Source organism: Anomaloglossus baeobatrachus, chromosome 6, assembly GCF_048569485.1.
Source record: "Anomaloglossus baeobatrachus isolate aAnoBae1 chromosome 6, aAnoBae1.hap1, whole genome shotgun sequence".
Taxonomy (NCBI): Eukaryota; Metazoa; Chordata; class Amphibia; order Anura; family Aromobatidae; genus Anomaloglossus; species Anomaloglossus baeobatrachus.
In genome coordinates, this window is record NC_134358.1 from 319789062 (window position 1) to 319813417 (window position 24356).

Genomic DNA, 24356 nt, shown 5'->3' on the forward strand with positions numbered 1-24356 from the left:
CCCTGCTTTCCCCGCCCACCGGCGCCTATGATTAGTTGCAGTGAGACACGCCCCCACGCTGAGTGACAGGTGTCTCACTGCACCCAATCACAGCAGCCGGTGGGCGTGTCACTATGGAGTATAGAAATAAATAATTAAAAAAAATGGCGTGCGGTTCTCCCCAAATTTAATACCAGCCAGATAAAGCCATATGGCTGAAGGCTGGTATTCTCAGGATGGGGAGCTCCACGTTATGGGGAGCCCCCCAGCCTAACAATATCCGTCAGCAGCCGCCCAGAATGGCCGCATACATTAGATGCGACTGTTCTGGGACAGTACCCGGCTCTTCCCGATTTGCCCTGGTGCGTTGGCATATCGGGGTAATAAGGAGTTATTGGCAGCCCATAGCTGCCAATAAGTCCTAGATTAATCATGTCAGGCGTCTCCCTGAGATACCTTCCATGATTAATCTGTAAATTACAGTAAATAAACAGACACAACTGAAAAATCCTTTATTAGAAATAAAAAACACAAACACATTCCCTGGTTCACCACTTTAATCAGCCCCAAAAAGCCCTCCATGCCCGGCGTAATCCAGGATGGTCCAGCGTCGCTTCCAGCTCTGCTGCATGGAGGTGACCGGAGCTGCTGAAGACACCGCCGCTCCTGTCACCTCCACGCAGCAAATGAAGAGAGCCGCGTGATCGGCTGAGCTGTCACTGAGGTTACCTGGATCCAGCAGTGGATGCAGCGGTGGCCGCGGGTAACCTCAGTGACAGCTCAGCTGATCGCGCTACTCACCGCCGCTCCGGTCAGCTCCACGCAGCAACTGAGGTTAGTATCGCGATCAGCTGAGCTGTCACTGAGGTTACCCGCGGCCACCGCTGCATCCACCGCTGGATCCAGGTAACCTCAGTGACAGCTCAGGCGATCACGCGGCTCTCTTCATTTGCTGCGTGGAGGTGACGGGAGCGGCGGTGTCTTCAGCAGCTCCGGTCACCTCCATGCAGCAGAGCTGGATGCGACGCTGGACCATCCTGGATTCCGCCGGACATGGAGGGCTTTTTGGGGCTGATTAAAGTAGTGAACCAGGGAATGTGTTTGTGGTTTTTATTTCTAATAAAGGATTTTTCAGTTCTGTGTGTTTATTTACTGTAATTTACAGAGTAATCATGGAAGGTTTCTCAGGGAGACGCCTGACATGATTAATCTAGGACTTATTGGCAGCTATGGGCTGCCAATAACTCCTTATTACCCCGATTTGCCAACGCACCAGGGCAAATCGGGAAGAGCCGGGTACTGTCCCAGAACAGTCGCATCTAATGTATGCGGCCATTCTGGGCGGCTGCTGACTGATATTGTTAGGCTGGGGGGCTCCCCATAACGTGGAGCTCCCCATCCTGAGAATACCAGCCTTCAGCTGTATGGCTTTATCTGGCTGGTATTAAATTTGGGGGGAACCGCACGCCGTTTTTTTTAATTATTTATTTATTTATTTCTATACTCCATAGTGACACGCCCACCGGCTACTGTGATTGGGTGCAGTGAGAAACTTGTCACTCAGCGTGGGGGCGTGTCTCACTGCAACCAATCATAGAGAGAGGGGGGGACACTTCAGTCACTTGGGGGATTAGAGGTCACCGGTGAATCCTTCACAGGTGACCGCTAATCAGTACACGGCACACAAACAGAGCCGCGGCATGACAATGATGTCGGGTGAAGTTCACCCGAGTTCATTCTCATCCCGCTACTCTGTCTTCCGACATGTAGTACCGACATTTTGCATCACACATGGACATTTCTCGGAAGATCAAATAACACGCACGTGTGCCTTTAAACATAAAAAAACATATGTGCACGTTTGGTCGTATCTCCGGTATGTACAGAAACGGACCAAACACGCACGTTTTAAACGGATGTGTGTTGCAGGCCTAAAGCAGCTTTTTGAAAGGGAAGTCGCTAACGAAGTCGCTGTAAAGTCCCCTTTACACACTGAGACTTTGCTGCACAGCGGGAAACAAAGGACCAAAGAATGGTCCTGAACGATTTGTAGCGATCAGCAACTTCACAGCAGGGGCCAGGTCGCTGATGTGTTTCACACACTGCAATGTCGCTGGGGAGGTCGCTATAACGTCACAAAACCGGTGACGTTACAGCGATGTCGTTTGCGATGTTGCAGTGTGTAAAGCCACCTTTAATGGTGTCCCTGACATAATCTCATTTAACTTTAGCATGAAAAGACTGACTTTATGTCTCTTATATCATGCTGTGCAGACTGATCTGTTAGTAAAGGGAGTCTACAATGCCTTTAAAAACTATTCATATCCAGTGAACTTTTTCCAAATATCATCAAGTTACACCCACAACCTTAAATGTATTTTACCAATGCTAAGTTTCAAGTATTTGTGAAGTGTCAAGGAAATGATACATGTTTTTCTAAATATTTCAAAACCATAAATCTGAAAATTGTTACATAATTTGTATTCAGCCCCCTGTAGTCTGATACCTCTAAATAAACTACTGATTGACCAATTGCCATCAGCAGTCACGCAATTAGTAAATTGAGTCCACCTGTGTGTAATGTATTCTCAGTATAACTACAGCTGTTCCATGAAGAACTCAGAGATTTCTTTTAGAACATCATGGACCAAATAGCATTATGAAAACCCTGGAAAAGACCAGACAATAAAGTGAAGTAAAGAAGGGTTAGGTTATAAAAATAAATATAGCCCAAGACTGAACATCTCACGGAGGCCTGTTCAATCCATCATACAAAATGGAAGGGCTTTGGCATAACTGTAAACCTACCAAGACATGGCCGTCCACCTAAACTGGAATCCCAAGCAAGAAGAGCACTAATTAGGTAAGCAGTCAGGAGACCCATGGTCGCTCTGTAGGAGCTGCAGAGATCCAGAGCTCAGGTGGGAGAATCTGTCTTCAGGACAAATATTAGTCATAAATTTCACATATATGGCCTTTAGGGAAGATAGCCAAGAAGAAAGTCAATTTTGAAAGTAAGCCATAAAAGTTCCATTTGTAGTTTGCAAAAAGCCATTTTGTGAACATAACCAGCATGTGGAATATGCTCTCGTCAGATGAGACCAAAGTAGAATGTTTTGGGCTAAATGCAAAACGCTATGGGCAGCAGAAAACTAACACTGTGCACATCACCCTGAAAACACCATCTCCAATGTTTCAAACATGGTAATGAAAGCATCATTCTGTGGGAATCATTTTCTGCAGTAGGAACAGGGAAGTTGGTTAAAGTTGATGTATGGCACTAAATATCGGGTGATCCTGAAGGAAAACCTATTAGAGGCTGCCAAAGGCTTGAGACTGGGGCATAGGTTCACCTTCCAGCAGGACAATGACCCTAAACATACTGCCAGAACTTCAATGTAATAGTTTAGATCAAAGCATGTGTTTAAATGGCCCAGTCACAGTCCAGACCTAAATGCCAATGAGAATATGTGGCAAGACTTGAAAATTGCTGTTTCCAGACACTCTCCATTCAATCTCATTGAGCTACAGCTAGTTGGCAAAGACGCTTGGGCAAAAATTTCAGTCTCTACATGTGCTAAGCTACTAGAGACATAAAGGCAGCAGTATTTACCGTGAAACGTGGTCCTACAAAGTATTGACTTGGGGGCTGAATACAAATGAACATCACAATTTTAAGATTGTCATTTTTTAAATATTTAGAAAACCATGTATCATTTCCTTCACACTTCACATATACTTGATACTTAAGCGGGCTTTACATGCAGCGACATCGCTAGTGATGTCGCTGCCGATCGCACCTGCCCCCGTCGGTTGTGCGTCACGGGCGACATCGCTGCCCGTGGCGCACAACATCGCTTACACCCATCACACATACTTACCTGCCTAGCGACGTCGCTGTGGCCGGTGAACCGCCTCCTTTCTAAGGGGGCGGTTCGTTTGGCGTCACAGCGGCGTCACTAAGTGGCCGCCCAATAGAAGTGGAGGGGTGGAGATGAGCGGCTGTAACATCCCGCCCACCTCCTTCCTTCCTCATTGGCGGCGGCCGCAGGTACGATGTTGTTCCTCGTTCCTGCGGTGTCACACATAGAGATGTGTGCTGCCGCAGGAATGACGAACAACCTGTGTCCTGCAACAGCAACGATAATCGGGATAGGAACGACTGATCAACGATTTGGTAAGTAATTTTGATCGTTAATGGTTGTTCCTGTGTTTCACACGCAACGACATCGCTAACGAGGCCGGATGTGGGTCACGAATTCCGTGACCCTAACGACATCTCGTTAGCGATGTTGTTGCACGTAAAGCCCACTTTAGTGTTGATGCATCACATAAAATTCCAATAATATACAGTTATGTTTATGGATGTAATATAAAAAATCTATAAAAGTTCATAGATATTAATTGAGATGAGTGACCCCGAGGTTCAGTGTCCGTATTGAACACACTTTACAAAAAAAAGTGTTCAGGTCCTTTATGTATGAAAACCAGTCGCATGAGAATTGCTGTGCCCAAGTACGCTCGTTGCTCAGCCCTGTGCAAGCTGCTTATAGCATTTGATCTGCTCACACTGGGGGTAACAGCATTATCGCATGTAGTGTGCACCAAAATATAAACAGCATGATCTCATGTAGTGTACACCAATTATAAACAACAGCATGATCGGATGTAGTGTGCACCAAATTATAAAAACATCATGATCGCATGTAGTGTGCACCAAAATATAAACAGCATGATCGGATGTAGTGTGCACCAAAATATAAACAGCATGATCACATGTAGTGTGCACCAAAATATAAACAACAGCGTGTTCGCATGTAGTGTGCACCAAAATATAAATAACAGCATGATAGCATGTAGTGTGCACCAAAATATAAATAACAGCATGATAGCATGTAGTGTGCACCAAAATATAAATAACAGCATGATAGCATGTAGTGTGCACCAAAATATAAACAGCATGATCAGATGTAGTGTGCACCAAAATATAAACAACAGCGTGTTCGCATGTAGTGTGCACCAAAGTATAAATAACAGCATGATAGCATGTAGTGTGCACCAAAATATAAATAACAGCATGATAGCATGTAGTGTGCACCAAAATATAAACAGCATGATCAGATGTAGTGTGCACCAAAATATAAACAACAGCGTGTTCGCATGTAGTGTGCACCAAAGTATAAATAACAGCATGATAGCATGTAGTGTGCACCAAAATTTAAACAGAATGATAGCATGTAGTGTGCACCAAAATATAAACAGAATGATAGCATGTAGTGTGCACCAAAATATAAACAGAATGATAGCATGTAGTGTGCACCAAAATATAAACAACAGCATGATCGCATGTAGTGTGCACCAAAATATAAACAGCATGTAGTGTGCACCAAAATATAAACAGCAGCATGATCGGATGTAGTGTGCACCAAAATATAAACAACAGTGTGATCGGATGTATTGTACACCAAAATATTAACAACAGCATGATCGGATGTAGTGTGCACCAAAATATAAACAGCAGCATGATCGGATGTAGTGTGCACCAAAATATAAACAACAGTGTGATCGCATGTAGTGTGCACCAAAATATAAACAACATGATCGCATGTATTGAGCACCAAAATATAAACGACATGATCGCATGTAGTCTACACCAAAATATAAACAACAGCATAATCGCATGTAGTCTACACCAAAATATAAACAACAGCATAATCGCATGTAGTGAGCACCAAAATATAAAAATGGAAAAACCACGCACAGTCTACTCAGGAAGTGATTTGTTTATGGCTGGCTGCATGTTAAAGGGACCCAACTGACCAATTAGTGACTTCCACGGGGATTAAAGTCAAGTTCAGGTTCCAAACTTTTTCAAAAGTCCGGCTGAACTGAATCGAATCGAATTTCCACGGGTCCGCTGATCTCTAGATATAAATACTTTTTCAAGGCACTGTAAAAGGATTATAAGATTCATTGATGAGTATAAGGAATAAAATAAGAGTTTGTCTGTCCTGATCCCACTACCTCATCTGTCAAATTGACAGAACATTTAATCATGTAATAAAAATCATTGCGTAAAAGATTTTAGTTAAAGGTTGTCTGATCTTGTGATCAGTCTGCAGTCTGCAGTCACCGTATATGAATGGAGACTTCTGAATCCTTACCGTACATGCACCGCACACTGTTAGGATTATCCATTGTCTTTGCTAAGGGCATGTGTAGACTGGACGTGTTCGTTCTTGCTCAATACAAGCAAATGGAGTGAGGCCAAGAACATTTAGTCGGCATGTGGCCGGAAATTTGCAAATCGCATACTTGCAGTCTTGTGATGTTCGGTCTCAGCAGCGACAATGGAGAATCCTGACAGTCTGTGCTGTAAGGATTCAGAGGTCTGCAATGACTTAGAGTGACTGCGGACTTTTATCACAAGGTGAGACAACCACTTTAATACATTATGTAGCAAATATACTGAAATGAGTCTTATGTTAGTTTATAACATATGAATACCTTTTTTTAATGACAGTGCCGGGATAGGTCGTACTGGTGTCCTGATTACTATGGAAACATCAATGTGTCTAATTGAACAAAACCAGCCTGTCTATCCTTTGGACATTGTGAGGCAAATGCGAGACCAGCGGCCTATGATGGTTCAGACATCAGTAAGCAAAATTAATGTTTTCTTGAACTCATGTAGTTAAGCTTATCAATATAGTTAATTTTAAAGTATATTAATTACAGTAGTTACATAGGTTGAAAAAGACCTAGGTCCGGCGTCTAGTTCAACCTTCCTCCACCAATTCTACATTTTGTCATTAAGTCATTTATAACCAACAATGTTTTGTGTACTGAGGAAATCATCCAGCCCCTTTTTAAAAGCTGTTATAGTGTCTGCCATTACTACCTCTTGTGTTAGGAAAGGGTTCTTTACAGTTAGAGCAGTCAGACTGTAGAATGCCCTATTTAGCTGCCGGAATCTCTTTTCTTCCACTCGCAGTGAGTGCCCCCTGGTCCTTAGTATTGACTTTGGAAGGAATAAGTCATGTGCCAGTTCTTTATATTGACCACACATGTATTTATACATAGAAATGAGATCTCCTCTGAGATGTCGTCTTTTTTTCTAACCTAAACAAATCCAAATTTTTCAACCTCTCATCATATGGGAGGCCTTCCATTCCTTGTAGTAGTCTAGTTGCCCACCTTTAAACTGACTCTAACTTCTTAATATCCTTTTCTAAACTGTGGAGCCCAAAACTGGATCCCATATTCCAGATGTGGCCTTACAAATGATTTATAGAGGGGTAATAATACGTTGGGATCACGGGATCTAATATCTCCTTTTATACACCCTAAAATATTGTTTGCTTTTGCAGCTGCTGCTTGACATTGAGTGCTGCTGCTCAGCTTACTTGTAACCAGAATACCCAAGTCTTTCTCCTGTTCTGTAGTCCCGAGTTTACTTCCATTTAATGTATACGCAGCTATAGGATTACTCCATCCTAGGTGCATTACTTGAGATTTAATGTTGATAAATGTAATTTGCCAAGTATCTGCCCATTCTGACATATAGTTACATAGTTACTTAGGTTGAAAAAAGACCTAGGTCCATCTAGTTCAACCTTCCTCCACCAGTTCTACATTTAGTCAATAAGTCATTTATAACCAACAATGTTTTGTGTACTGAGGAAATCATCCAGCCCTTTTTTAAAAGCTGTTATAGTATCTGCCATTACAACCTCTTGTGGTAGTGTATTCCACAGTCTGACCACTCTAACTGTAAAGAACCCTTTCCTATTTAGGTGTCGGAATCGCTTTTCTTCCACTCGCAGTGAGTGCCCCCTGGTCCTTAGTATTGTCTTTGGAAGAAATAAGTCATGTGCCAGTCCTTTATATTGACCACACATGTATTTATACATATAAATGAGATCTCCTCTGAGACGTCTTTTTTCTAAGCTAAACATATCTAACTTTTTCAACTTGCCATCATATGGGAGGCCTTCCATTCCTTGTAATAGTCTAGTTGCCCGCCTTTGAACTGACTCTAACTTCTGAATGTCCTTTTTAAAATGTGGAGCCAAAAACTGGATCCCGTATTCCAGATGTGGTCTTACAAGTGATTTATAGAGGGGTAACAATACGTTGGGATCACGGGATCTAATCTCTCTTTTTATACACCCTAAAATCTTGTTTGCTTTAGCAGCTGCTGCTTGACATTGAGTGCTGCTGCTCAGCTTATTTGTAATGAGAATACCCAAGTCCTTCTCCTGTTCTGTAGTCCCGAGTTTACTTCCATTTAATGTATACGCAGCTATAGGATTACTCCGTCCTAGGTGCATTACTTTACATTTATCAACATTAAATCTCATTTGCCAAGTATCTGCCCATTCTGACATCTTATCCAGATCTTTTTGTAATATTGTACTATCCAGGTCAGTTTTTAATATCCTACATAGTTTGGTGTCATCGGCAAAGACTGACACTGTACTATCAATCCCATCCACAAGGTCATTAATAAAGAGAGTAAAAAGAATCGGTCCAAGCACAGATCCCTGCGGCACCCCACTGCTGACTATAGCCCATTTAGAGAATGTACCATTTATGACTGACATCTTATCCAGATCTTATTGTAATATTATACTTTCAAGGTCAGATTTTAATATCCTACATAGTTTGGTGTCATAAGCAAAGACTGACACTTTACTATCAATCCCATCCACAAGGTCATTAATAAAGAAGTTAAAAAAAAAAATCGGTCCTAGCACAGGTCCCTGCGATACACCACTGCTGACTATTGCCCAATTAGAAACATACCATTTATGACTACTTGACAACTTTGTTTTTTATCTTTTAGCCAATTCCTTACCCATCTGCTTATAGTTTCCCATAGCCTTGTAATGAAGCTCTAGAAGCAAGGACTGTTATGTTGCACAGTATCAAATGCCCTTACCAAGTTCAAATAAATCACATCAGCTGCATTACCAATATCCAGATTTCAACTTACTTCCTCATAGAAACCAGACATGTTTGTTAGACATGACTTATAATAATTGATAACCAGCATGGATTCATGAAAGATATTATTCCCTCTAATATATTGTTGCATGCCATCTCTTAAAATGCCCTCAAAAACCTTGCACACCTGTGATGTCAAACTTATTGGACTGTTGTTTCCTGGATCCACCTTCTTACCTTTCTTAAATATCATTACCACTTCAGTCATTCTCCAATCCTGAGGTACCAACCCTGTTACAAGAGAGTCTAAGAAGATGAGATACCGCAGTCTGTCAATTACTGAGCTCAATATGCAGGAATGAATGCCATCTGGCCCAGGGGAATTTGTCAATGTTTAATTTATTCAGACACAGGCGTACTTCTTCTGGTGTTAAATTAGTTATATCAGGGGGGCGGACTTTGATTTTTGCCTTGTTGAATGATCTCTAGAACAGTCAGTTCCTTGGTGAATGTGGATGAAAAGAGCCTGTTTAATATAATAATGAAATACTGAAATACTACTTTTTATTCTCAGTCTTCAAGATTTTGAATGCTCTTTGTTTTTGTTTTATTGTACTTTGTACAGTCTTATTTATCCATAATGGTTTCATTTTATTCCTGGACATTTTATTACCAGAGGGTATAAGTTTTTTACAGGACTCTAGTAGTATATCCTTAAACTTGCCCCATTTATGTTTGGTTTGACCAGTTACCATGACATTGTTTTCATCAGCTTTCCTAAAATTCCAGGTTTTAGCATTTCCCCTTTCAATGTTCTATTGAATATTACATTGAAACTTATAATTACTTTTTCTGTTAGGTTTATACACTTCTTCAGGAGTCATTCTGGAAATCCTCTGTAGTCATAACTAAGCCAGATTTACTTTGTTTGCAGGCCAGAACAATAAACTCTGTGCTGTTATGGGCTTCTTGTCAGTTAGCATTGGAGACCCTATGACTTAGGGTACCTTCACACTTAGCGATGCAGCAGCGATCCGACCAGCGATCTGACCTGGTCAGGATCGCTGCTGCATCGCTACATGGTCGTTGGTGAGCTGTCAAACAGGCAGATCTCACCAGCGACCAGTGAACAGCCCCCAGCCAGCAGCGACGTGCAAGCGACGCTGCGCTTGCACGGAGCCGCCGTCTGGAAGCTGCGGAGACTGGTAACTAAGGTAAACATCGGGTATGGTTACCCGATGTTTACATTAGTTAGCAGCGCACACCGCTTAGCTGTGTGTGCAGGGAGCAGGGAGCCGCGCACACTGAGCGCTGGCTCCTTGCTCTCCTAGCTACAGTACACATCGGGTTAATTAACCCGATGTGTACAGCAGCTACATGTGCAGAGAGCCGGAGCCGGCAGCACAGGCAGCGTGAGAGCTGCAGAGGCTGGTAACTAAGGTAAATATCGGGTAACCACCTTGGTTACCCGATGTTTATCTTGGTTACAAGCTTACCTCAGCTGTCAGACGCCGGCTCCTGCTCCCTGCTCGCTTCATTTGTCGCTCTCTCGCTGTCACACACAGCGATCTGTGTGTCACAGCGGGAGAGCGCCTTTGAAGAAAACGAACCAGGGCTGTGTGTAACGAGCAGCGATCTCACAGCAGGGGCCAGATCGCTGCTCAGTGTCACACACAGCGAGATCGCTAATTAGGTCACTGCTGCGTCACAAAAAGCGTGACTCAGCAGCGATCTCGGCAGCGATCTCGCTGTGTGTGAAGCACCCCTTACAGTAGTATCACATAAGAACAGGTTTACTGACCAGCAGCAAGACACCTAGGAGGTTGTTTAGATAATTATTCTGTAAGTACAGGTGAGCATAGGTATTTCACCTATTATGTGCATAGACAGTATGGTCACTTATAATGAGAGATCATTTCCACCTTTGGAGAAAGAGGCATGGGGACATGTAGGAGTGAGGATCTCAGTGGACATCCACAGCAGTAAGGTGCAGTTGATCATGTTGTTAGTTTCAGTTTCTCATACATATCAAATAATCAATATTGCCTATCAAATTGTTACATGTAAATAATCATCTTCTGAATTTTCCTCTACAAGTACATTACAGGTATGATTGGCATCTGAAAATAACAGCCTGTAATGTAAATGTTTATATGTCTAAAATTTAAGTTGCAACACTAATAAGGAAAAGTCAAGCACATCTGGGATGTTATTGGTCGGCAAAGTGAAAGGTAGTTGCCAGCAGCAGATCTTGATGATTTGCCCAAGTGCATTAAGTGTGGTAGAACATTCCTCAGATGACCATTAATAACCTCAGTTATAGCGGGCATGTAAGTGCATGTAATTCTGTGCATGGTTCTCATTCATACATGATGCTAAGAAAATTGAGATGTTTTGCAAGTTTTGTTTCCATTTTTCATTATTTCCATATCAGTAACATGTCTGTCAATTCTGTGAGTTTTACAATCTTTCCTTCTTAGTGTTACAATTTCAATGTTCAGGAGTGTGTGTATATTTTCTAAAGTTATTGAATGTTCTCAGTGAGAGGAACAAAATTATAATCTTGTGATACCTTTTAATGGCTAACTAAAATAAAATAAAGTGATGTTACAAAGCAAGCTTTCAAGACATCTCAGGTCCCTTCATCAGGCATGGTATGACAAAATATCTGAAGAAACACAAATATATGCACAAACAGAGCAGAGGGATGGCATAGAAAAAGACATTTAAATAAACAAAAATAAATGTCTTTTATTATGCCATCCCTCTGCTCTGTTTGTGCATATATTTGTGTTTCTTCAGATATTTTGTCATACCATGCCTGATGAAGGGACCTGAGATGTCTTGAAAGCTTACTTTGTAACATCACTTTATTTTATTTTAGTTAGCCATTAAAAGGTATCACAAGATTATAATTTTGTTTATCTCACTGAGAACATTCAATAATTTTTCAACTGGCTAACACGGTACCAAAACCTTTTCACTTGTAACTATATTTTCTAATTGAACTATGTGTTGTATGTAAAGTGACCTCAGCACAGCTATTCCTATTGGGAGTCAAACCTTTGATCTCTGTAATGTGAAGTTGACTACTGTTACTGGCCATCTTAAAATTTATTTCACACAGTATTCCTTTTACCATCCTAACAGCCCCCCCCATCCCAATGCACATTAGCATGTTAGTATGATTTTTTTTATCTCATCAACAATCTTACGTCTCCTAGATGAAGACTACCTCTCCCAACATAGCTCAGGGCTGGGAGCAGTTTTGCAGTTAAAGCTGGCATTACGTAGAAAAACAAATGGAATCACATTGCATTTTCATTTCACTTTATATGATTTTATGAATATAAAAATCTAATATATAAAGTTGAGTGTATGTATATATGTGTGTGTGTTCGCTAAAGGCATTTGCACCGTCGCATTTACAACCACAAAATTTTGCACAGACTTCTCATTTGACTCGGAATGTCATAGACTATGTTTTGAGGGGAAATTTTAACCCCGGGCTTTACTGTTATTCGCCAAAAAATCTGCCTCCATTACAGTCAATGGAGCTGGGAGCTACAGGTCATTAATAGGAGCTGTGGTTGTTTGCTATAGGAACAAATGACATTCTTAGTATAAGAAGCTTATGTGTGAGGTAATAAGATGTCTGTGGAGAGACAGAGGCAGACACGGAAAGAGGCAGACGGAGATAAGCAGATGGGGATAGATAGAGAGACAAAGAAAGAGACACATACAGAGAGACAGTTACTATCCCAGGCAACGCTGGGTACTTCAGCAAGTATAGCATCAAAATAAGTATAATTCTGTATGTAGGTAAGATTGCTTTTCCAGGAGAGAAAAACACATCAGAAAAATACAAGGAAAATTCACAGTACTGCTCAATTCAAGCAGTCCAAATAATGGTATAGTTTTAAGGAATGATATTGGATTTTAAGCTCTTTCCTGATAATTACTGTTAAAGGGAACCTGTCACCAGAATGTTTGCTATTAAACTAAAAGAATCCCCTTCTGCAGCTCATGGGCTGCATTCTAGAAAGGTTCATCTTGCTACTGGCCCCCCTTTCAGACCTAAATAACAACTTTATAAAATATTACCTTTTGCTATGGTAATGAGGTTTGATGGCCCCAGGGGCGGGCTGTATTTGGTCAGTTATTCCCCTTCCTGCCACTGTTCGCCGTCCCCCAGTGTTCATTTACATAGATGATGCCACCGCCCTCATCTTCTGCAGTGCTTTGCGCATAGGCGAGACTACCAGTGGCACTATCGCGGGACTGAGCACTGTTTTCAAAATGCGAGCGTCGGTGATGTTATTGCGCAGGCACGAGATTATGGGCGACGCTGTGAATGTCATCACGAGCGTCATCCAAGTACCCGTCCATAATCTCGCACCTGCGCAATAACATCACTGGCGCTCGCGTTTTGAAAACAATGCTGAGTCCGACGGTAGTGCCACTGTGCATGCACGAGACTCACGGAGCACTGCGGAAGATGAGGGCGGCGGCCTCATCTATGTAAATGAACACTGGGGATGGCAAACAGCGGCAGGAAGGGGGATAACAGACGAAATACAGCCCGCCCACCGGACCAGCAAACCTCATTACCATAGCAAAAGGTAATATTTTATAAAGTTGTCATTTAGGTCTGAAAGGGGGGCCAGTAGCAAGATGAACCTTTAAAGAATACAGCCCATGAGCTGGAGAAGGGGATTCTTTTAGTTTAATAGCAAATATTCTGGTGACAGGTTCCCTTTAATTGAAGACAAAATAATAGACTTTACATATATGAATCTGTACATTACATCTGGTTGGTTTCCAAGTGCCATTTTTTTCGGAGCCCTATAGATTTGAATGGTCTGCTACACATACACAGAGACCAGAAAACATGCACTGAGTGTAATGGAATAGACACCATTCATTAAAAATCCAGTAGAAAAGCGGATGTGTGTATAGCTCCAATGAATTAACAAAAAATGCTTGTCCCACAAATAAGGAGGTTTCTTTGAATGTAATGTTGAGGAATTTTCTGAATGAAAGGTAATTATTTTTTTTGTTTTTGTCTTGTTCCACAGAGTCAGTACAAGTTTGTCTGTGAAGCCATTCTCCGAGTTTACAAAGATGGTTTAGTGCAACCATTGCATAACAGTTGATCTAATTGACCTTCATATCAAAGGGGCTTCCATAAAGAGCAAGAGAATGCCTGAAGAAGAGCACATTGGTGGCACTTTAAATTTTAGTACAGAACCTATGTATGTGTATATGTGTATAATATTTTATGTATATTGGTCTAAAAATCTGTATAAATCATTTACATTTTTCACAGAGTTGTATTATCACAATAACACTAGCAAATGCCTTGTTTTGCCTTAGAATAATTATCCTGATGGAAATCCACTGTCCTTTGTACAAAAGACACTGCAGTGTAGGCAGCACAAACCAATGGAATATAGTGACCTAGTAAATAGAAAGAAAATCTATATAGAAATATATAATAGTTCCCAGCGTGCCAAAAGAAATATGGGATTTTAAGGAAACGCCACTATGTTTTTCTGATTTTATAAGCTCTGTAATATAATAATATTTATTTAGAGTGTTGTTATGGCACAAGCGGCACAAGTGTAGTTTTGATGTTTGAAAATATCTCATTACTGGAGTTATAAAAAATAACATTCTGTTGAATTTTCTGATTGGTGAAGAAATGTGCTGCAGAGCATGCAAGGAAAATATATAAATTACCCGTGGTTTTTATTAAGCTTTTTTTCTTTGGCAATACAGAATTGCTGGAGCCATTTCACATAAGGCTTTGTGCACACAGTCCTTTTATATCAAAATTTTTTGATGATTTTTTTGAGTGCAGATTTGTCATAAAACTGCATGTCTAGCCTTATGCCAGCAAAGTCAATGAGAATTCTGAATTTGTATGCACATGTTTGCAGATTTGGTGCAGAAATAAATCTGCAGCACGTCAATTCTTTCAGACTTTTTTCAGAGTTTTTCCACCACAGAATGCATGAAAAATGCAATGGAAAAAATGCTTGCAAAAACGCAATGAAGATGCAACAATAATGCAGCTTTTTTCCTGCTAAGAGATGCAGAAATAATGCAGACATTTCTGCAACCAAATACTCAAGGTGCGCACACAGCCTAAGCGAGTTGTCATTTTTGTCTGTGTTTTAGCAGACATGTTGGGGACATGGTTTTGTGGCACTTAGTAATATGTCATTTCCACACTGATATCCTCCTTTGTAAAGCAATGCCCACTCTTTATAGCAGATTTCCTTATAGACTGCACAGTTATTTCACTCTCCAAAAGGTTAGTTTATGGAGATTTATGTGACCAGATTTGTCCAAGCCTGAAGAAGACTTGGACAAGTTGCCGGACGGATCATTCTCCAACTGCTGTTTTGAGAACAGTAGAGCTGTTTAGTCTTTGAGAAGCAGGATTTCCTAAATGTAATATTCCTTAAAGAACGAGAGCCTGTTATATGTCGGTAAATGTCACAAAATCATGGCCACAAGACGATAATTAAATTTAGGGGCAGCCATTTTGAGTTTGGAGATTTCACCGATCTTCAGCTGTGCACCTCTCCCAAATTTGGTGTACTGAAATTCTTTAGTGCATATACCAAGCAATGCCTTAAAATCCCATTCATGTAGCACAAGCTCGACTTCCCACCAACTTCTAGGCAAATGAGCACAGATTGTACAATACAAGCTGTATACATTACATCAGTAAGTAACGCTCTTACTACTAAGAATCTTAGGAGTCCAGCTAGGCAGTGAGGAAACTTTCACAAAGGATTATACAGCCATTCTTAAATGCCTCCATGAGTCTTAGATCCATATAATAATGTATGCAGGTTGTTTTGTTAAATCTAGTGACCAATCCGATTTAAAAACTATTATAAAATTAATGAAGATAAAGAGTGAGCAGCAAAAGCTCATAGTGGCACAACATGCTGATCTTTGTAAACTTGCACAAATATTTCAATATTTAGGTCCATGATAGTTTTCAGTATACATTAAGGCTAAATATACTGAACTTCAAGAAATGGCTTTTCTGTTTAAAAAACTAAGTGTAACAGAAAATTGCCGTAAACTTTAAGACTTTACTCACAGTAGCATCATAGCTCCTTGGTTTACAGGACCCCTGATAGATGGGATTCCACATAGATCCTGACAGATCACTTGGTATGGATCTTTTACTGAATAGAATAGTGCAGTTTCTTATGATATCCTAACCAAGTCCAACAGAAACCTGATTGAGCAGACTGTCAGTGTAAACAGAGCCTTATTTCTGATTTTAAAGAACTAGTCCCTTTTATATATTATACTAAGTCCCAGTAAGAACTTGCAATAGTTTATGGCCTTGTTGCATCATGAGGTCGCCCTATGCCAGCTTACAAAACAAATGTATTTGCCTTAAAATGCAAAATTAGAAATCTTCTTTTTGTCCAGACTTTCAGTAATTTCAAGAGTTAATTTTGGAACACACTTTTAAAGATTCACAATGTACAATTAGTAGCTTAAATAAATAACAATGTGAGAAAAATATATCTTTGTGCCATGTTAGCCAGTAGATAGAAATTTATATAAAATTGAGAGTCCTCAGTGGACCAGACCTCAATCGGAGGACAATAAGGGTACATGCACAGGATCAGGATTAGCAGTATTAGTAGGCATTCTGGAGGCAGCGTATTTTTGCTGCCTTCCCTCGTGCAGGAGATTCAAGCGCCTCTACAGGAGAAATGGGCATTCTGTGGATAGGATAAAAAGAAGCACAATGGGCAGGAGATTTCCACTTTACTTATACTATTCAACGCAGCGTTTTGAACACACCGAAATTATGCTGCATCCAAAACACTGCTAACACTGATCGTGTGCACGTACCCTAAAAATTTCACACTCCTTGTATGTGAACTGACCAACATTTACTGTCACATCTGTTTCTCCCCTTCCCATAATGATAGTTCTGCTTGACCTCGCTTATTACTTATTCCTGTGCCCTGTTGTATATAAACGTCACTTCAGATTTCTGGTTTTATTTTTCCATATGAAGAGATCTAGGTAGTCTTGAATACATTGCCATTTGTTACCATCTTTTCAGTTAGATATTAATAGGTAACAACCACTGAGGACTCTGTTTTTAACAATGTCAGGGACGTCCTTGGTAGAAACCAAAACATGAGACTATGTTATCATGTGGGTCAAGGCTTACACGCCCATTTTATTACTGAATATCGCAGCACAACAAACCCTTTTTTGCACATCTGCTTGAAGAATGATAACTTGATTAAAACTTTGACTAACTGATAACATTTGCATGCTAAAAATCTCATTGAATTTAATAGTGATATTTTCTATAAAAATATCTTAACCGTTGTATTTTATTTGTAAAGTATTATGTGCAATTTATATTTTGAATATTTGGAAGCTTCTTAAACTGCCAGTGATTGTGCCCAGAAATCTACTGTATTGCCATGTTATGATACGGCTAAGCAAAGTGTCCTTAATAATTTACCCTATGGTACTTTGGTGCTTGAAAGAATATATGTAAGTGAAAACATCCATTCTGTATATATAATTTATTATGTGATTATTACTTATGGATTGAGACAAGGATTCTGTCAAAAGAAAGAAAAAAATGTTTTGAATTATTTTCCCATTGACAAATATATAAATCTCTTCAGAGTTTATAAGACACATTGTATAATTCAAGGATTCATAAATGTATGAAGACCATAAATAGTAAGCTTTAGAAAAAGCAACATATAAAATGTTTGTTTTGTCATGACTCACAATATATATTTTTTAATTTGAGATGAGCGGACCCGTGGAAGTTCGGTTTGGCGGGTGCAGTCGAACTTTAAGCTAAGATCAGTTTGGGACCCTGACTTGACCTGAACCCCAATGGAAGTCACTAATCCCAGTCACAGGCAGCCAGACATAAACAGAACAAGGGGGAGGATAGGGCTTGGCTCAACCATCATCATCATCATCATCAGGTGCTTGGAAAAAAAGGGACTGTATAAGGAAAAGATTAACTCCAGTACTCAAAAGTACAACGTGAAAGCAATGCATGAAACTGCAGATGGGAGGGATGAGGTAAGGAGAGAGCCTGCAAGGAGCGCCAACAGGAAACAGGAAAGGGTCCTGCTGCATTTACCACCACTACTGACCCCTAGTACCCTGTCCTTTTTCCTGTTGGCGCTCCTTGCAGGCTCTCTCCTCACCTCATCCCTCCCATCTGCAGTTTCATTATTTCTGTATTCACAGGTATCTCCGCCTTGTTTAAAACACCGTCTCAGATGCCAAACCCCTCCATTCCCCCGCTCAACCATCTTGAGACGCAAAACCTTGATAAAGGCTTGCATAATGCCGAAACGTTGGCTTTGCTTTTGGTTGGGTTACACTTTTTTTTTTTTTTTTGCAGAAAATCAACAATAAAAAAGCATTCATTTGATCCCCTTTGGTTTCACGTTGTCCTTTTGAGTGCTGGAGCTATAAACAGAAGACTTCCAGTGGAGGGAGGGCAGGTTTTTCCATTTTAATAGTGCACAGTACATCTGAACATGCTGTTGTTATCCCCAAATCCTAATTCTGTTTTTTTTTTTTTAAAGTCTGTGTTTGGTACGCACACCGAACTTCGGGTTCGCTCAACTCTACTTCAAATTTGAAACGCGTGCATTCTAGTTATAGAAAGCCACAGAATCGTTTCTAAAAGTAAATAAGCTTTGTAACACATTAAATATGCCTGGAAAAAACTCTATGTAATGAGTGAAATAATGCCGGATGAGTAATGTCTCCCCACTTGACTAAACTACTATAGTGATTAGGAAAGCACATTTCCCTTTCATTAAAAGTATACTCTTCCTGACAAAATGTTACTCAATGTGTACATTCAGAAATATAGTGTATAGTGAAAGGTTATCCTATATCCTATAGCTCTGTGCTGTGTGTTGCTTGCACTGTTCATCACAATGGTACAGAACATAGGCACCGATTCATCAAGACCGGCATTGTTCACGCTGATCTTGATGAGTGGTACCAAAGTCATTAAGAGGCACATTCCTCTTAATGGATCAGGCACGTCTGAAAAGTGGTGTACGCTTCCACAGCTCATCATGAATTGCATGAGCAGGCGTCAACGCACCTGTCCCGTCTCAGCTCTGCCCACTATTGGTGTGAAAACGCCAAAAATTGCAACCTTTTTGTGCAGCTTCATGTTGTAAGAAAATTGTGCAAGTTTTCATATAATTTTACACCAGTTTTCTGTGAGTGAAACCCATTCCTTGATTACAAATAATAATAGTGCTCACAGTTGTCAGCACTCTTACATTTTAGAGTAAGAATGGGGATGTAATAGGGGCCATTTTTATTTTAAGAGACATTTTTATAAATGTGATGGGTACATATTTAAAGAATAAATTAAGCCAAAAAAATGTTACCCTTAAAATGAGGTCTTTCTAATTAAAAGGCTATCTGTACACAGCGTCTTTCAGGCGGATTCCTTAAACACACTAGCAGTTAAAAAAAAGAAAAGTGACATGTTCACTCTTCGGGTGGGTTCCCCTAGGATATTGCCCAGTCTCAACGATGCTGCTGCAAGAATGACACCATAGCCACCAGCTACATCAGGAAAATGACTGGTTGTGTCTTCCAGTATGGCATCGCTTAGAATAACTCAATGGCTGCACCAGCATCTAAATGATGCTGTGCACGTACCCTAAAGGGGGCTTTACACACTACGATATCGTTAATGTTTGATCGTCGGGGTCACATTGTTAGTGACGCACATCCGGCGTCATTAACGATATCGCAGCGTGTAACACTTACCAGCAACCTTAAGCGACCTCAAAAATGGTGAAAATCGTTCACCATGGAGAGGTCGTCCCAAACTCAAAAATCGGTAAGGGTTGTTTAGCATTGTGATTCATCGCTCATGCGGCAGCACACATCGCTATGTGTGACACCGCATGAGCGAGGAACGTCTCCTTACCTGCCGCCGGCCCCATTGCGGAAGGAAGAGGTGGGCGGGATGTTTACATCACGCTCAGCTCCGCCCCTCCGCTTTGATTGGCCAGCTGCTGTGTGACGTTGAGGTGACGTCGCTGTGATGCCGAACGTCCCTCCCCCTTGAAGGAGGGATTGTTCGCCAGTCACAGCGACGACGCCAACCAGGTAAGTACGTGTGACGCTACCGTAGCAATAATGTTCGCTACGGCAGCGATCACAAACAATCACATGCGCGATGGGGGCGGGTACTTACACGCTCGCTGTCGCTTCAAATTGCTAGCGATATCGCTACCGTGTAAAGCCCCCTTAAGACTGAAAACTGATGGCGTGATATTCTTCTTTTGTTCCTTTGGCAATAAAAAAATAAGCTGCAATACCAAGCACAAACACCACGAATACTAAGCTGTTGTCGGAGTCCCGGTGATCTAATGTTGATGGCCTATCCTAAGAATAGCCAATCAATTTTAAAGCCTTGTTAACACTTTAAAGTCAATTAGTTGTTTGCACAAACTAAAAGGTGGTGGTTTCCAGAGGTACTGGGGTTACTTGTAAGTATCCCATCGTTTCTAGGCATTTTATTTTGTTTCATGAAAGGAGAGATGTTATGAAACGCTATTTCAAGAAAGTTTATATAAGAAAACATTCCATGTTCAAATCTCTGGCTGCCATAAACCAAGAAGCAATATTTAGTCTATCATTGCAATAATTATAGACACTGTACATCCTCAGCATACAATACAATGTATGATACTGTAGTTTATCATTGAGACATATTGCCAAAAATAGAAATCAAGGTAAAAAACATTTTCTATTTTGTAGTTTTTATAGTATGTAAATATTATAAATTAATATGTGGAATGTTTAACCTATTCAAGCACATTTTACGCAATATGGCTGGTTCTGGAACAGCTGTGATTCTTAGTAAAACACTGCATTGCTTGGATAATATTTGTGAATCCTACCCAAGTCTGACTATATTCTACTGTTTACCATCATTAGTGTTTTAGCCATATAACTTCATTGTGGTTTATCATAAGTTTTTAGTTTAAGTCCATTTTCTATAGCCCTTGATTTTTTTAGTAGTGGGGAAATAATGAAGATGCATACTAATATAATATATGTTCTAAACCAATGTCTGCAAGGCTACTGTTTTATAGATTGAAAATCTTATTTTCCTTCAGCAATACATACCTCATAACATTCTAATTAATACATAGAAGCCAGCAATCAGAACTATATAAAAGCCTTTATTTGTCTACACTAGCGTTTATAAAAGGGATTGTCCACGACTAACATGTTGATGATCTATCCATGTGACAGGTCATCATTATCAGATTGGTTGTGGTTGGACACCCAGCAACCATGCCAATCAGCTGGTATCTGCTCCGGGTACCTGGATGTAGCCAATTTATGGAATCAATACCATGGAGCTTCTTAAATTGTTTAGTGTTCACTCTGGGTTACTATGCTTTCACCCGAGTAGGAAGGAAGATACGATACTTTGAAGTGGCGACTAAACAGTATTTAGATAGAGCCATGTTGTTCTGGCTTTATGGACTGTTTACATCTGGCTGCTCCCAAGGGTGATATCAGCTGTTGGTTTGAAGTTTTGGACTCCACCAATCTGATTTGTGATGACTTATGTAATTGATAGGTCATAAATAGAGATGAGCGGACCGGTGGAGGTTTGGGTTCTACGGGTTCAGCTGGACTTTATATAAAGTTGTGTTCTGGACCCAGACTTGACATAAACTCCACTGCAAAGTCACTGATTGGGCAGTTTGGGTCTACGCTCACATACAGACAGCCATAAACGGATCACTTCCAAGGGAGGGAGGGCAGAGTTTTTTGGGGGTTTTTTGTACACATTACATTTGATAACACTTATTTTACCCCCAGAGCAAGCCATACAAACAATGCAAGTGGCTTGCCGTTGGCCGGGCACCATGCATACCCCAGCACAGCAATGCTAGCTCAAGGGTTTGCATATGTAAAGCACCTGAACTCGAACACTGATTTTGTTTTTGTAAAGTCTGAGTTCGGTACGAAAACCAAACTTTAAAGATTGGGTTCGCTCATCTCTAGTCATAAATATCTTCTTTAACAACACCTTTAAGTTCAGAAAACTATTTAGAGTAGTTTTATAAGGGTTTGCAGCTCAGCCACATTAATCCTTGTGGGACTGAAATACTAGCCACCAACCATGAACAATGGTGTCACAGTTTTAGGGGGAAAAGATCTGTTTTAAAATCTAAGACAACCCCTTGATTGCTCCGTCCCCTAAGACACATGTATTTTTGAATTGCATGTCCTCATTTTTATTCTCACAAAGAAGAAACATTATGCACCAATCCAATTTATTTTGTTACCTTGGGCTCAAGTTGTATTAAGTCCCAAGTGTTTCACAACACTTTCACTGTCTAGACATAAATTGCTGTTTTTGTGGATGATTTAGAATTGATATTTTAGAAATGTTTTATAAGACTTTTAAAATACACAATGTATATAGTGATTCATTGCCTTTTTTGTTCATACTAAATCAGGTAATAGTAGAGCTACAGGCAGGCTATGCTGTAGACAGTGGGGGCATACAGTGTATGAAGGTGTAACATAGACGAGCTGGAGTAAAATGTTAAGCTGGATCACATTTAGCCATCAATACTCTGTTTTTAATATTTGGGCTTTGCTATTTTCTGTTCTCTTACATATCTTCCATTACAAGATAGACAGTACATTTACATTCTCTCTGTCACGTTAGAAATGTATCTTGTCTATATAATTCTTGTCTATAATCGTTCACATTTCCACAGATTTATCAAAATGACTGTTTTTTGGGCACCATTCTTGCTTTTATGTACAGGTGTAAATTATTTGTCAACACAAAGTAGATATATGCGATTCTGACAAGGCCAGATTAGCAAATGTATTTTTAAAATATCAAAAACATTGAAATGTAAATTGGTGTAATATTTTCAAAGTTAATTTATGACACTTGTTTTTCAGATAAAATTTTCTTTGATTATTTTATAAGTTTAGGTAAGAATCTTTCTGTACAATGTTAGGTTTTGGTACAGTATTGAATATAAAGAAACATGATTCATGTCACTGGTTACGAGCTGCTAATAAAATAAAACATTTATTTGATAAGTAATTGGTAATGTGTGGTTATTGTTAACACATTGATAAGAGAAATGTACAGACTTCATATAAATTCAAGTATCTGTTGCTGTCACGGGTGACTGACAGTCCTGTGGTGTCCGGCAATAAAAGGTCATAGTGCTTGGCTGCGCAACATGCTCCCTGAATTTTTTATTATTCATGCTGTTAGTATTCAGTATACTAGGTATCTCCTCTGCTGGGTTTTCATCGTTTTCCCTATAGGACCCAGCGGAGCTCCTCTTCCTGTCAGCGCCTAATCATCTGTATTTCCCCTTGGGTTTAAATACTCTTATTTGCCCTAGACTTGTGCTGGTGATATTCAGTTCCTTCACAAGCTCTGGATGCAAGCAGCCGGCTTGAACTCATCTGTAGGATCATTGCTGCTCTTTGCCAAACTTCTTCCTGGAGATACGTTGTTCATGCACTTTTCTGTGTGTGCTTCCTGTGTCTTCTTTAGTGTTTAGTGGGGTTGATGAAAAGCTCTTCCAACGCATTCCCTATCTAAGTCCCAACTCTAAGGTCATCCTAGGGTTAGGTATATGGCTCAGCGCATAGGTGCGGAACCTATTTAGGGTGGTGAGGGACCCCAGGGTCCAGCCATAGATTTGGACAGGGGTCACCAGCTTCCCTTTCCCTAGACACAGGGTTTCCCTTCCCTTTCACCATTTGCTTGGTAGTCCCCAATACCTAGCTTGACAGTTGCACTGCAGTTGTGCCTTGACATTTCCTATCCCTGCTAAGTGCAGTAAAGGGATAAAACATGACACTATTTAATTTGACAATTGAATTGTCCATGTTTCCTATATTCACTTAATGCTTTATAGGATTACAACCAACCCATAACATCTAGTCATCGCTGCTGTGATCCTTTTCTACCATTGGTTGTTTGTGCTTTTTGACAAATGTAACAGGCTAAATAGTAAAAGTATATCAAATTTGTCTAATCCACAAAGGATTGCAAATATAAACAGATCCTTGTCAATATGTAATTTAGCCAATTGTCAGTGAATGTTCAAAATTACATCCTATCAAGTTTGATTAATTTGTCATTGGCTCACATTCTTTTTGTCAGTCTTTGTGCAGGATTTTTCCTACTAGTTTACTCTAATTCCCATCTTCTTTCACTGTCTGTGCAGTTAATAACGTGTGTAAGTCTGAAACAATACTTTGTCCTTAAAGATGACCTATCATTAGAGATTGGAAGCAGATGGAATTATAAGACCTTTCCCAAATATATGTCATTGGCA

The 24356-nt window shown here is 40.3% G+C and overlaps 1 protein-coding gene across 3 annotated transcripts in view; it reads left to right on the top strand.

Annotated features, from left to right (window-relative positions):
- Positions 1-23097, top strand: part of PTPN3 (protein tyrosine phosphatase non-receptor type 3) — a 421949-nt gene extending 398852 nt beyond the window's left edge. For all 3 annotated transcript variants that reach the window (XM_075314923.1, XM_075314926.1, XM_075314925.1), the window contains 2 exons: positions 6503-6638; positions 14007-23097. In XM_075314923.1, the coding sequence (XP_075171038.1) occupies positions 6503-6638; positions 14007-14084 (214 nt within the window). In that variant the 3' untranslated portion in view covers positions 14085-23097. The remainder of the gene's footprint in view (positions 1-6502; positions 6639-14006) is intronic.
- The last annotated feature ends 1259 nt before the right edge of the window (positions 23098-24356 follow it).